Source organism: Danaus plexippus, chromosome 6, assembly GCF_018135715.1.
Source record: "Danaus plexippus chromosome 6, MEX_DaPlex, whole genome shotgun sequence".
NCBI lineage: Eukaryota > Metazoa > Arthropoda > Insecta > Lepidoptera > Nymphalidae > Danaus > Danaus plexippus.
Window position 1 is genome coordinate 4,585,179 of NC_083540.1, and position 15,568 is coordinate 4,600,746.

The 15,568-nt window shown below is 30.4% G+C and overlaps 1 protein-coding gene across 1 annotated transcript; it reads right to left on the reverse strand.

The window, feature by feature from the left end:
- Nucleotides 1–2,060: 2,060 nt before the first annotated feature.
- On the reverse strand, nucleotides 2,061–8,299 carry LOC116779218 (circadian clock-controlled protein daywake). Its single transcript, XM_032673424.2, has 6 exons — nucleotides 7,988–8,299; nucleotides 6,485–6,654; nucleotides 5,100–5,170; nucleotides 4,831–4,970; nucleotides 3,215–3,364; nucleotides 2,061–2,912 (listed from the first exon to the last, which is right to left on the reverse strand). The coding sequence occupies exons 1-6, from the start codon at nucleotides 8,049–8,051 to the stop codon at nucleotides 2,758–2,760; spliced, it is 750 nt and encodes a 249-aa protein (XP_032529315.2). The 5' UTR covers nucleotides 8,052–8,299; the 3' UTR covers nucleotides 2,061–2,757.
- Between the last annotated feature and the right edge of the window lie 7,269 nt (nucleotides 8,300–15,568).

Genomic DNA, 15,568 nt, shown 5'->3' on the forward strand with positions numbered 1-15,568 from the left:
AAGACAATTCTTTCAAGATGAAAATGAGGAGGAAAAAACGGGAATTAACAAAAAATTTACATTTAGCAAAAGCCCTAGGTGACAATCACCTTTGTCATCTGCTAGCTAGGGCGTTAAGGTCAATCCTAAAATTAATTCAAGGAATATCGTGTAATTTTGATCGGGCAAAACAGGAAGTAGATTTTAATAAAAACCCTTTTGAGTATTCGAAAACCATTTTTAAGAAAAAACGCGGACAGCTTCTCTTGACCAACAAACAAATTTACGATTATTTTAAGAGCACATACGAGGTGCCTAAAAGTGTAGGACTCTATACGTATCCCAACGAACATAAACCTGGTATTCCTCATATCGATTTCCACGGCACTCCACAAACGTTAGAGGAAATAGTTGTCAGGTAAAGAAAAAATCGTCTAAATTTGCACCTGGACCCGATGGTATCCCATGTCGTTAAAAACATGTCCTTCAGTTCATAAACATCTCATAAATATATACGATAAAATCTGGTTAAGGAAGCCAATCCCGCAGTGCTTCGGGAAAGCAATTTTAGTCCTCATTCCCAAAAAAGATCGAAATACTAATCCAAAAGATACTAGACCGATAGCCTTAACAAATACTATATCAGATTTTTTTCTCAGTTCTACAAACGAGAATGACGCGATTCATGCTCAGCAACAAGTATTTTAGGCCGAATCACCAGAAAGGGTTTTTACTCGGGATTTCTGGATGACTAGTTAGTGATATTTATTCGGGGATCGCAATAGTTTTGGGATGAGTCTAAAAAGGAGATTGAAGCTCTATAAACACCTAAGAGTTTAATAAAAACCCTTTTGAGAGATTCCATAAGCAGTTTATGATAGGAGTACAAAGTAAGAGAGTCGGGTTAGGATCAAGTAAGAAGGCCCAAGATACGGATATATATATATATATATATAAGTCTTTTATTCGTCAAGACGAGAATGATAAATATAAGATTCATGCAATGAGTTTAGAGATGCAGAACGAGTGGTTAGACATAGGAGATTTTTGCATCTCTTTAGCATTAAAATGGCACACCTTCATCCATGATTGTTCAGCAGCATTGCTTAAATTTTATCTCATTGCGTTCCAAATGACTCTCCCAGATCAGAGTAGTTTAGTAAGATGGGGTAAAGGTACCAAAAAAACTTGCTATATCCGTGGGAAGGCAGTTGGAACTACTAAGTATTTGCTGGTGGGATGTGAGGTACTCTTGGATAGCGGTCAATACTCGCATCGTCACGATAGGGTACTGGTAATCATACGTGAAGTGATTAGTCTTTCGGTAGCCAGAGCGCAAAGGGAAATAACCACAAACAATACCTTATAGCGGCTTCGTATTGGACTATAATGAATGATACGTATAAGAAACAATACAAAATCCCAGAGGATATTTGTGCGTCGTCCTCCAGACCAGACATTTTTATGTATTCGCGAATTTTAAAGCGCGTTGTGATAATAGAGCTTACAGTTCCTTGGGAAACCAACATCCCCAAAGATCATGCCATCAAGGTCAATATATATTACGAGCTCACAACGAACTCACTCGATATAGGTTCGTCGTGGATTTGTACGCGGTAGAAGTGGGAGAGAGAGGTATAACGGCTAAATCTCTCTACAACCTTCTAAAAGACCTGGGCCTGTCCAGAACTAATATCAATTCATTCTTGGAACGTACTTCGAAGGCAGCCCTAGTAGGTTCTTTTCAAATGTGGTTAAGTAGAGAGAGGAGCTTGGACGGTGCAGGTGAGCGTTTAACGCGCGTTAGATAGGGGCCCCTTAAACCTACACCTGGGTCGCAAGTCCCAGGCACTGTTGAAGCTCCTCTCCCTGCAACGCGATGGACCCGGCACCCGCACCGTGAATCCATTGAATGCTAAGAGGTTTCGTCTGTCAGAATTGAAGAGAAATAATTTAAATATTATAAATTGAGTAGTTAATCTAATAATAGCTAATTTTATACCCTTTTTATTTTATTAGAATATTATATATTTCTTTGAAGTATCGTAAAATAGATGGCCCATTTCAATAAAAATCTCTGATTGTGTTCATATTTTTTTATACTTAGCCTTACCAGTAACAATAGTACTGTGTTCTTAATAACTGTAGCAATTACAAGCTAGCAGTTACATGAGATTATTGTCACTTACCCACCTTTACGAAATTAGTATGTACTATACATGTATGAACATTACTAAAAATGATCCTACAAATAATTACTGTAAATTCTAAATTATTATTATATCTCATAGTAACAAGAACCAAAATGCTTAATACTAAAGTTTATTTGGTCTCGTGTGAAACTCGAATTTTTCAGAAACATTTGATACTTGGCTTCAAATTGAAACGATTGAAATAAACAATCAACTTTTATATTTGAAAATCCCGACCTGATATTTAACGCCTACTTGAAATGTACTTACACTTATAATAAAATATATTCATATTGTTGTACATTAATTATAAAACAGTAATTTATCAATATAATTTATTTATTACTAAAGCATAATTTTTTTAAATAAAATGAATATTATGATTGTCAAAATACTACCAATTTAAGAAAACTCACTCTATGTATCTTAATATCAATGATCATTTGATTAACAAAACTTAATAGTAAATAGCATGAAATAAAACAATAATCCATATCCGTGTAACAAAATTATTAAGTACCTAAGTAGTTATCACATAACACGCTTTTAAATTTATATAGGTAATATGTACATAGCGGCGTATGAACTAATTGTTAGGAAACAGTTTATTGTAAGGTACTTTCAGGAATATCTTGTTCGCAACCTTAATTCCAATTTTGTTCCAGTTACTTTGAGCAAATGGCAGTAACTCCTTGTACAATAACCTCCAATTCTCATTAACTAACTTCACTCCCAAGTCCGCTGCAAAAACCAATAATATTAAAGTACTATAATTGTTCAGTTTCGCTGTTCGTTTAATTGGAAATATTTTTAATATATCCATTGTTAAAAAAATTTACAATGAAAAAATATGATAAAAAATTCTTTTGTTATCTATTTCCTGATGAGTTGACCATTTTCAGTCTTAGTTTTAAATATTTGACTATAAAAAAAATAATCTCACTTATTATGAACTTTTATAATTTATTACTGTCTTGTAAATTTTTAATAAAATATTTTTATGAGTCTGCTGTATAAAATAAACAACATTTGTTAATACTCACTTAAATCCTTACTATTAGGAGAGTCATTGCTGAGGTAAACATGCATGTTACTAACGTCGGGTCTCATGTAGAAGGACGTAATTCTAACAAAAACATCGTCTCCAATAGTTTCGGGTTTTCCTTCCATTTTCCAAGTGTAAACGAGATCAGCTGTAATTGTGTGTTGAGATTTTAGAAGAATTAGCTCGCCGCTTATATCTTTAGACAGTGGCGTAACTACACTGTTCGAGGCTCGTGGCAAAATTCATCGGATGTCCCCCCCCTCCCAGTTATAAAAAAGGCGAACGTTTAATAATAGTATTTTTTATTTTATAATACTCATTTATACACTTTTATTTGGTAGACTTTAATCACTGAAGGAGGCCTTTAACTTTAGTTCTTACAGAATAACCACAATATCCAATAATTTTAGTATATAACACACACACACACACATATATATATATATTTAAAAACCCCACTCTCCCCCATTTTTTGTGATAAAAAGTAGCCTATGTTCTTTGGTTTATCATAAAGTGTCTAAATACAAAGTTTCACGGTTACAGCTTTAAAAATGACGAATTTCCATATGAACATTCATCCCCTCTTTTTACCCATTCTCCCCTATTTTTTCCAATAAAAGTAGACTATGTTATTTCTCAGGGTCTATTCTATCTCTGTACCAAATTTTATCAAAATCGGTTCACTGGTTTAGGCGTGAAAGCGTAACAGACAGTTAGACAGACAGAGTTACTTTCGCATTTATAATATTAGTATGGATGTGTTAATATAAATGTTGGGAATTTTCATCTGACCAGGGGCCCCATCCGGCTGGGGGCCCGTGGCATTTTGCCGACTTGCCACCCTGTAGTTACGCCACTGTCTTTAGATATGTTATTCGTAAAATATATCCTATGTAAGGCGGTTCAAAACTGGTTTAAATATAACAATTTTCTTGTATTTAAGGACAGAAAAAAAAATACTTCAAAAAACCAGAAACTAGAAAAATATTTTAAATAATTTTAGTTCGTGAATAGAGGAAATAGTACCATAGACAGACAAAAATTCTAATATAAAAAGAAATGCACAAAAGAGATTGTGAGAATACTTGCAAAACGAATATTTTTCTGTGTTGCAAATTAAGGGGGAGGAGTTCAGATTAAAGTTTGTATTTATTCAATTAAAACTTTCAACAGTAACAGGACTGCAAATTGCATGACTGAAAGAGCTTTTATTATTCTTATGTGAACTAATAGTAATAGATGTTGTAATGATATTTGAAAACTCGCTTTTTGGAAAAGATATTCATAATAATATATTTATACTACTGAAATAGTAAAAGGAATTCTTTAATAGTGTAATTAAAAATTTAATTCAATCAGAAAGCTAAAGTATGGATACTTTTTTTTGTCGGTAAATGTATTGTATATAATGTATAAACATTTCAAAATTTAAAGTGATTTATAATGTTATAAAAATTCAATATGAAAAATAAAACTAAAATTAAATTTTTATTCACACAAGGTCATCGTCTCAAAAAAAATTTAAAGCAAATATTTTATGAATATACATATTTAAAAAGTTATTTTAGGCAGAAGACGGTTTTCAAGGCAGTACTCGATATATTTCAAACTTACTCATATTCGTTACATAGTCTCCGTAGGCAGTAACGTTTAAATCATTGTAACTGCCCCCACCTTCGTACTTGCCGTCAACAGATATAGCTGGAGAGAACATATCTACTTCCATATAAAAACTGTCGTCATCCGCCCGCAACCTACAACATGTTGATTTTACTATTAACGTTCATAGAACACTTATAAAGCAAGCGTCTTATACCATAGCCTGATTGTAAACAGCAATAATAATTAATTAATTTTATTGGACATTATAGAATAGTTTATACCTCACGTCTTTAACCGTCGAGTCTTTCAGACCTCTAACCCACGAATTTTTTGCAGCCATCTTGGCCTTTATCTGGAAAAATTCATTTCTCCCGTTATGGTTTCTTATCTTACTTTTAAAGCCATTAAAACAAATAATTATAAGACAAAAATTTTAGAATTAATATTTGTAACACAATACTTAGGTGATTAGAGCGATTTGTACGACTACATTTTTTATATAGGGGCTAAGGTCTTGGACAAGCGGAAATTATTAATTAGGGGCCGACCTTCTTACGACGGGTAACCTTACCTATATTATTCTTGTTTGTAATTTTAATAAAATCTTCTTGTTTTAATTTAAATTTCAATAGAAAATGTAGACGTTATTATTCATCGACGCAAGGAGGATTTCAATGTACAAGCTCTGGAATATACGTTTCAGTTACTGTGCTAATGAGCCATTCGTGGGCTACTCAAGTCGATGAATTAAAACTATTATCCATAACCCTCATATTGGTAAGAATGTTTTTAATATTAGAGCATTGCTAAATAACACTTGACTTAAAATTGAAATAGTTTTTTTTGTCTTCTATTTAAATTATAGATGTCGTTATTTAAGGAACCGGTTATTATGTCATAGATTAACAGCCTTAAGAAAAACACTTAATAGTTTAACGTACAGCCGTTACTGGTTTCATGTAAGTGCCAACCTTATATAATTTTAAGTGGTTGGTACTTCATATCGTTTACGAGTTTTTATGAACATGTGAATGTTTACCGTATAATATCCAAATGACAAATACTTAGTGAAAATTAAACAAAAATCTATATGATATGAGATATTACAAACACGCTTGAGAGCGTTTTATATTTTAAGATATGTTTAAAAAATTGTTCCTATTAATATGAATCATTCAAATTAATTACAGTATTAACACATTAAAGAAGCTATAACACCGTAACATTATTTATAACTAATTAAAGTAAAAATATCAGGCGATTTAATAAGTTTGTCAGTGAGCTAGTAGAATTACTTTTTTTGTCGTAGAAAATTAAACTATTCTTAAAAATAAACAACTTAATCAGTGGTCTTAAGAAGAACTACAATAATACTGCATCCATACACAGTCTTATATTGGGAATAAGATTTTTTTTGTCAATGTCACCTTATCCAAGGTTATAATAATTATCAAGGAATGAGATATTCCAAGATTTGTAGAATACATAAGTAACATTGGCTGAGTGCATCAATCACACGACCTAGGTCATGGTGCTAAGATAATTTTATTGCTTTTGATGTTGTTAAGAATTATGAACCAAAACGAATATTATGAGAATAAAATAAATTTTAAGTAGTTTCTAGTATCCAAATTATTGAGAATTTTTAAATAAATTCAATACATACCAGATTATTTTTATAATCAAAACGGACTTCTTTTTGATAGAAAGGATCGATGGATGGTACCCCTATGTCTTTGATTCCACCGGCCATAGCGCTAATACCATTTTGAATAGCTTCAACGAGACAATCGTTGACATCCGGAGAATTACGTTCACATGTCTTTAGATATTTTCCTAAAAAGGAAAAAACATTACACAAAGACTACGTTTTAAATTTTGTTAGCAACAAGAAACAAGATTTGTAAGATAGATTAATGTAAAATATTCAAAACCCCGGCAGCCGGCTTATCTAAATCACTTAAAGCATATGTTTTGTTTTGTTTATTATTTTAAAGTTGGCGGGCGAGGCCGTGTAGGAGGTTAATTACAGGACACAAGAACTAATTAACTTTTTGAATATCAAAAAATATTAAATATAAATAATAACAATACAAAGGCTTCGGATTTTTTTTTTTAAATATGGCCTTTTCAATCATCTCATTTCATTATTTTCTATGAAATTAGCTATGGAAATCGGTAGAAATATATAAAAAAAATTTGCTTTTTAACGACATGTAAATATTTATTTTATATCAATGTTAATAATTCCTATAAGGTATAAGGTCAGCTCTAGGTTTATGTAGTTGTAGGTAGATAAATATTTAAGATATGAAAAGTGAGGTTCAGAATTATTACTTCTAAAACTCTACAGTCTGCACAAAACTCGATTATTATAATGAGCGTGGGTCACGAGAACGAACAAGGAAAGTTCATACTATTTAACAAAAATAAAAAAATGTAATGCTTTATAATTAATTTAAATATTTTGCAAAACAAGTTTAATCTAATATTTTTGTAGAGAAAATGAAATATTATATACCTAACGTATGACCTTGAAAATTATTTACGTCAAAAACATTAAAATGGGATACTAATATTTTTATTGTGAAACGACTTTATGTATGTAAATAAAAATGCTTTTACTTAAAACGAGGACATATATTTCGAAGCCGTTGCTTAATTGTTAAAAAAAAAATTTTACTTGATTGAACAAATTACTTTAACAAGATACTAAACCTGTATTTATATCGTGTATACTTCCATTGTGAATTTAATCTGTTTTTCTACTTATGCTATAAATAGTAGGTGTGAGTCCTAAAATTATCTGTTATTATACGATGCAACATCTTCATACTATTTAAAAATTCGAAACAAAAGGTATATATAGATATTTTTAATTTTTTCATATAAGAAACGCGAATGAATACAATATACAGTTTATTTTTATTATTATTATCTTCTTTTAAAGCAGTTTAATTGTACAGGCATCGACTCTGTATCTTTTTCTGGGCAAGAATTTAAACATATCAAGAAATTAAAAAAAAAGTACCTTCCATTAAATGTTTTAAATTCAATTGTAAACCATTAAAACGATGATTGCATTAATATGTTTCTTTGAAATCGCTCAAACTTTAAAGGATAAAAATATAAATTATAACTATTTAATAATCTGTAATTTTTAACATACCTATATCCACGGATCCACAACAATTGGAGATCATAAACAAGAAACTAACAATGTATAATTTCATTGTAATACTTAATATGTCAAAGTTAAACTAAACGAACGGGTTGCTTGCGGGTTAGCTGAATGTATTATGATTTACAAATTCCAAGATCTCAATAGCAAGCTGGTGGTAGACTGATTGCACAAACACAACCTGATCTCAATGTCATCAGACAGAATGTGGAATAAACGAATTCACAGAGATATATATATCATACACATTATCAGTTTACGAATGAATATAATGAAATACAAGAAAAGACGATACCTCTTCGACCAAACTATTAGTTATAGAATAAAATACCTTCTTCATATACATGAGGAAGTGTTACATAATATTTAAGGCGAAGATTGTGCTTTAATAAAGATAAGTTTATATTCAGATGTTTGTGAAAATATTTAAAAATAAATATTGAAATATATAAAACGAAACTCTACTGTTAGGATTTTTGCGTGTGATTTTAATTTTAGGGATTCTTTAAATCTAATCAATCTTTTACAATTTCAAGGAAAAATAAAGACAGTTTTACAAAAGAGATATATTATTGAGGGCGAAATTTATATATCATTTGTATATTTATAATGTAATAAAATTAACTCATTTACCGTCAATGGGTTATCTTTAAATAAAAAAAAGAATAGATGATGCGTCTTAATCTAACTTTGTCACGAGCGAACAAAAAGATAGAAATAAAATTACACACAATTATTAGAAATAGGACTACAATTAAATGTTACTTTTAAATGTTTCCTTTAGTAATTTTTAAGTTGTATTTTTGTTTGCATACACAGAGTTAGATGGATGATATAATACTTTAATTAAAATATAATTTTCAATGTTGTACTTTATATCCATGTTTTTAACTTTTAAAGATAAATGGCAAAGGCATTCAGTCTATTTCAATTGCCATTAAAATGTCACCGTATGACGCTTTGGATACAAAATAGTTTAAAAATAGCCTCGCCATTTTGTTTTCCAAGCAAATTTTATTATATTTTAATGTATCTTATATAACTACAACAACCACAGTCACAGCGTCTACGTCATAGTCAAAAGCTTTAATGATTTCTCAATACTTACGGGATTTCATAATATAGATATACATATAAGATATCTAATACAAAATAGGCCAATAAATACAAGTCTTTTTCTGCTAAACACTCGGTTATAAGACAGATAGATCAAAATTATTTTACACACGCATGAATGATGGAGCACAATAAATGGAAAATACTGAGCAAACTACCCAAAGGTTTTCACAATTACATAGCAAATTCCTAGTCTATAAAAGATGAAGTTTCATGGGAATTTAGTAATTTATAATACTTATTGGATACGTATTAATATTATAAAATATTTCAAAACCTTATTTAAAGAAATAAAAAGGAGTTTAAAAAAAGTATTAGAACGGTAAGTGGAACATTTATTTCATCTCATAGCATTCATAAAGTATTGTGAACTCAATATAGTATGGCTTCTTTAGAAAGCTTAATTTACTTATATAATTTGTTCTCTTGCTCGTCTCTAACTTCGAGGCTAACTAGTAAACTTATGAGTCAGAAAATTATGGAATAACCTTAAAATCATTCAATAAAATGATTAGACATAATAATATAGATATAAAATATATTTGTGGTAGTATCGCGCTATAGAAACACCATGGCTTTTCGGGCACACAATTTTTATTCTAGAAGTAATAAATTGTTAAAATCTAGCCACAGTGTGATCCTAATATGATAAAGGAAGTCGTCTGTTAAAAGTAGAATTTTGTATGGCTAACGTGAAGTTTAAAAAATTATATGATATAAGGCAATGTTCGCCTTGAAACAAGTATTGTAAACAGACACCTTAACCGCCATTCAATGCATCTTGAATGACCGAAAGACCTCTCAAGTTATGTAATAGATTAATAATTTAATAATAATTAATAGCTTTTATAGTTTGCTTAAATAAAATGATCCTAATAGTATACGTAGCTGACGGTTAAAATAAGAATTATTTTTAAAATTCATTACTTAAATTATAGCTTTAACATAAATAAAAATATAAAAGAAATATTCATCAAAAAAAGCATATAAAGTCCCTGATTTAAATAGAATAAGGGCTTATAATAAACACGAAGATCTGACATATTATTTCTTAGGGATCTACCTCGTACTGTTCTGTAGACTAGATTTTATAGCAAAGCAAATAGTAATTATCTATATTTTATAAGGTATTTATAGCGGATAATAACTTGAGATATATATAACATATTCAAGTAAGTTTCACAAAGTAACTAAAATATTATATAAACAACTTCATATTCAGTTGCTTGTTAAATATATTATTATATTTGCATCTGTGTTATTTGGTTTGCGGAATATGTTAATTGAATTCTAAAATGAAACATCTGATATTTTTGCGAACCTTTTTTATATTTATATACGCCTGAAAAATATAATTAGCAATATCTCTTAAAGATTACTTTAAACATTATTTTCTCATGGCGTTTATTATGAGATAGACATCTTCATAGATAGAGCGTTACTATTACTGTGATTCATATTTGAAAATTTTATGAAACTGCAGTCACCAATGGGGGTTCAAGTTTAAACGTTAAATAAGAACTAAATCATAGGCCCTATATTTACATGTACATATTTACATGTTCTTTATTATACTCATAGAATGTTGCCGTAACGACACTCACAGGCCATATATTTTAAGAACTTTAATATATGCATATACGGTGGATATAGGTGTATGCAATGGGGTTTAGCCTCGTCCCTATCAGAATAAAGCGAAAAACCTTGCGTAATTTAGTGTTATAGGAAAACAAATTGGATTTATAATGAGATCTAAGATTTTCGCGGGTTTTATTCATTTAAATGAAACTAATATTTTTCGGAAAGAATAGGAAACCAAGCTTAAAGAGCAGACAGAACTTCAAACAACAAAAACGAAAGAATCCTATCTTAGCGAAAAAACTATAATGCTTATTGAAGAAAGAAGGAACTTAATTTATAAGAAGAATAAGAAAGAAAACCAAAAAGAAATTTCAGACCTTAGTTAACAGATTCGCGAAAATATGAGAAGGGATCGGATAAATAGATAAACCAAAACTATAGAGAAGCACAAAGACAAGACAGGAGGTACATGAAAAGCACTTAAAGAACTTCGTGAGAGAGGAAAAGAATGGATATCAAAACTAAAAGGTAAAGAACAATCAATCACGTCCCGCAGCAAGATCCAAAATATAGCAACAAACTATTATAGGTCAAAAACACAGTCCAAATCAAACAGAAATATATATATCGGCGCAAGCAGCTTCAACGACGGATGCAACATGGAAATAACTTGAGGCTGGCATCAATTACTATAACAACTTATTGGTCGTCGTTACTATTGTTAAAAGTAAAACGAAATCAAAGAGAATAGAACTATGTTTGAATTCTGGTATAAATATGACGTCTGGACGCACGACAGCGGACTGCAGAGTTCAGCGAGTGCGGAGCATAAAGAACCTTCGAGAAATACAAGAACATTTAGAAGAATTGAAGTTTCATTTTAAAATATCTGGAACTTACTGAAACAAGTGACATTAGAGACGTCAGCGAGGCTGGTGTCCTGTCTTTAAAATAATGAATTTGTAATAAAATCCGATATATACTTGCCCGATACAGAATATAAAACAGAAAATTATAGCATCCAAGGCACTGAGGACATACCAGAAATAATACAATCGGAAGTAGAAAAAGCTATAAAAAGTCAGAGGATGGAAAAAGTTCCAGGACCCGATAGAATCACTAATTAGAGGTCCCATTGAAGAAAAAAGTCCAATTCTTACACAGATGTTCAAGGAGATAGTACATACAGGCATAATTCCAAGTAAATGGGCAGAATCACATATTAGTTACATAAGAAAGGTTCAAAAGATGACATCGGAAACTACAGACCTATATCTCATTTCAAATGTATATAAGATTTTTGCAAAAAAATTCTAGACAGAATATCTCTCAGACTTGACAAAAACTAACCAGTGGAACAGGCAGGGTTCAGAAAAAATTTCAGTACAATTGACCACATACACACCATCTAACAACTTATACAAAAGTACAATGAATATAACAAACCTATATACCTAGTCTTTATTGATTACTCCAAAGCTTTCGACAGCCTTAAGCACGAATACGTTTGAAAAAGACTAGAAGAACAGGGGTACATAAAGCCTATGTAAACATCAATAAAAACATTTATAGACGAAGTAAAGCACATATCCGACTAGAATCTATAGGAAATGTCTTTAAAATTGAAAAGGGAGTCATACGGGGTGACCCGCTGTCACCAAAGCTGTTTACAGCAGTACTTGAACAAATGTCCAGACAACTGGATTGGGAACATCTGGGTCTAAACATAAACGAGGTACGTTAATATCTCCAAGTGATCAAATGTCAAAGGAAATAGACAAAAGAATTGCGATTGGGTGGAAAAAATATTGGGCTTTGAAAGAAAGCATGAAAAGCAAGGAACTGAGAGTGGAGATCAAAATGAAGCTTTCGATGTCTGTCTTCTGTCTTGCATCACATATGGCTGTGAAACATGGGCCCTGACGAAAAAACATAGGGACAAATTGGAGAAATGTCAAAGAAGCATGGAAAGGAGTATGTTGGGTATAAAATTAAAAGATAAAGAAAGAAGTGCAAATATAAGGCGTAAAACGAAGCTACTCTCACGAATTGATCAACTTAAATGGAGATGGACTGGACATATGCTTCGCTGCAAAATAGAAAAATGTAGCAAACAGGTAACAGTTTGGTACCCAAGAGATAGAGTTAGGAGTAGAGGTCGCAAAGTAAGAAAATGGGAAGATGAAATAAAATTGCCCCCAGGACCCTTTTGAATCAGAGTAGCAGCAGATAGGCAGCAGTAGAAAGAACTGGAGGAGGCCTTTGCCGTAAAGCACACCGAAATAAGAGACATTATTTAGTAGAAAAATATATTTACTTTCAACGTAATTTCTGTGCAAACTTTTGTAAATTGTAAGTTTTCGGAAATAATTATTTATTATTAATATTATTATTAATATTTTTCAGATAATATTCTTTACAAAAATAAATCACGCGTAGTTTATCCGAAAAATATTAGTTTCATTTAAATTGAATTTATCGTTTCTGTTACCTCCCTTCCGTAAGGTCTGTATGCTTAGCACAAGTTTGCAGCGTCACCCCACATACGAAGCGTTTCCCGTTTCTCATTTAATAACTTTCGTTAATACTATTTATATGTATGCTAAGATTTATTAATGAAAACTGTTTGAGTTCCATAAGTAGTGTGAGGAAACAAAAGGAAGAAATGAAAATATATCCCTTTAAATTAAATATCACTAACACACTCATGTAGTATGTATGTATGTAGTATTTTTAGCTGAACAAGTTTTTTGTGCATGTGGTAATGATAAAAGCTTTTCGGACGACATAACTAATCAAAGTTTCTCTCAAATCTTTGGCTTAACCTTTTAACTTTAATTTTGTTTATTACCATTTTTTGTTTTGTCAAACTTCTTTATCCAACACATAACTGCTAACAGTTCCACTTGTATCTACGAATATCCTGTTTATAATTTTTAAAATATACTTAAAGATACTACTTAAACAAAAAATATATAGTTGCATAATCAACAATGGTTAGAAATCCCGCATTTTATAATGTTTTTAATACATTATGCAAATCAGCAAAAGAATTGTCAAAGGTTATTATTATTCGTAATAGTGTCGCCCTAAACCTTTTCATTTCTCTTTTAAGTATATAAATTCAAAGGGTAAAGTTGACGTATGTAAATGATGCAAGATGCTTCAATATGGAAGTTCAAGGTTCAATTCTTGATGCATTCTTCTTCCTTGTTTTACAGGACATCCCTGTCTTTGTTGAGGACAATAATAGTCGTAATATATAGTTTGGTTACATGATTCAAGTTTTTAAGCCATAAATCACAAATTCAAAACTTACAGCATTTGATAAACTTTAATATTTATATGTGACTGAGTAGAAGATGAACTTAATTTTTTTCTTACATGTTAGTGATTTCTAAACAGCTTGACTTACTTACCTTACTTAGACTTAATAAGGTTCAAGGTCATTCTTAATAACGCAATGTTAAATAAAAATTCAAAAATTATGAATTCGTTATTTTAAAACGATAAATAAGAATTATGAATGTAAACTTATGTTATTTCCTTAAATTTTGTAATAAAATTTGATTCAGATTCATGTTTATACATTTTATTTTTAACATTAAAGCATGCTAGATAATACTACTTATAAAAGTCAAATCTATACTGCTCGTGTTGAAGAATTTTACGCTCTATATTTTCTATTCAAGTTTTAATTTGTTTTAAGAATCATACGAAATATAATTGAATATACTGATTAATATGGACAACAACCTGAAATATAATTTTACCTAAGTATAAAAACATAATAGTAGGAGGACATAAAAATAATATTAAATTAAGATTGTTAATGGAATATTGCATGGTGAGATTTGTTTTCATTTTGAAGAAATTTAGTAAATGGAAAATAGATTTAGTAGTGTAAAAATTGTAAATTAAATTTAGTATTTAATGTTGTTTTTATACAATAATACTGGTTCCATCTTTAAAGCTGAAAATGTCCCATCTACAGTCTAGAGTTTGCTACAAATTTTACAATAATCTTTCTACATACACAATAATCTACATTTGAATGGTGATGAATTAATTCGTTTTGAAGCCCAGCGCAGATACCGTAACATGTTTCAATAGATCTGCCCAAATAATTGACGTAACGGAACCGTTGACTTTTGAGATTAATGAAAGCTTGTTGAGACTAATCTCATTCTTTGTCAATTTTTTTGTAGTACATACCTAAAAATGTCTTAAGCTGACTTTGATTCGGATCAAAGTCAACACACGACAAAAAATATATATAAATTGAATTTTAGTTTTAATTTAAATGCGACCTTTTTTATATTGTTTTAAATAGCATGGATATTGTAGAAAAATTATAAAATTTTGTATCGAGATAACATTGAAATGATTCCAACAACACAGTAGTCAAGGCACCGGAATGTTTAACGCTGTTTTTAAGGCTGTCAGTAAGAATGTATCAATCTTATGTCAACAGAGCTGGTCCCGCAGAATTAATGGAACTATGTTTATATTGTAAAGGTCATTGACGTTACATGAGTGCCTTTTGTGTATTAGTTTCGAGATTTAGATAACGGTACTTATTGAATTACTTGTTACCATTTGCAAATACTATATATTTTCGGATCCAATGTTGAATATATAAGTCTTAAATGTCCAATTTTAAACGAATACGTAAAGTTTTTGCGAAGGGCTACAACCAAATCTGTAGATCATGACTATACAAAAAGGAAAATCAATAAAGCTTTTAGCGTTTGGAGATGTTTGCATTTAGCTGACCATCAAGTTGATTATAAATACTTACTAAACCGATTAAAGATTGATTAATATCTGAGTTTCAAACAGTTAAGTTATTCTTAGAAGTCATTAAATTTT

What these genes read in the sequence shown, in the direction of transcription:
- LOC116779218 (XM_032673424.2), bottom strand. Translation starts at nt 8,051, where the DNA reads ATGAAATTATACATTGTTAGTTTCTTGTTTATGATCTCCAATTGTTGT. An exon ending in TTGTGGATCCGTGGATATAG is followed by an intron (nt 6,655 to 7,987) that starts GTATGTTAAAAA and finishes TTTCCTTTTTAG; the next exon opens with GAAAATATCTAAAGACATGT. An exon ending in TCGACGGTTAAAGACGTGAG is followed by an intron (nt 4,971 to 5,099) that starts GTATAAACTATT and finishes AACATGTTGTAG; the next exon opens with GTTGCGGGCGGATGACGACA.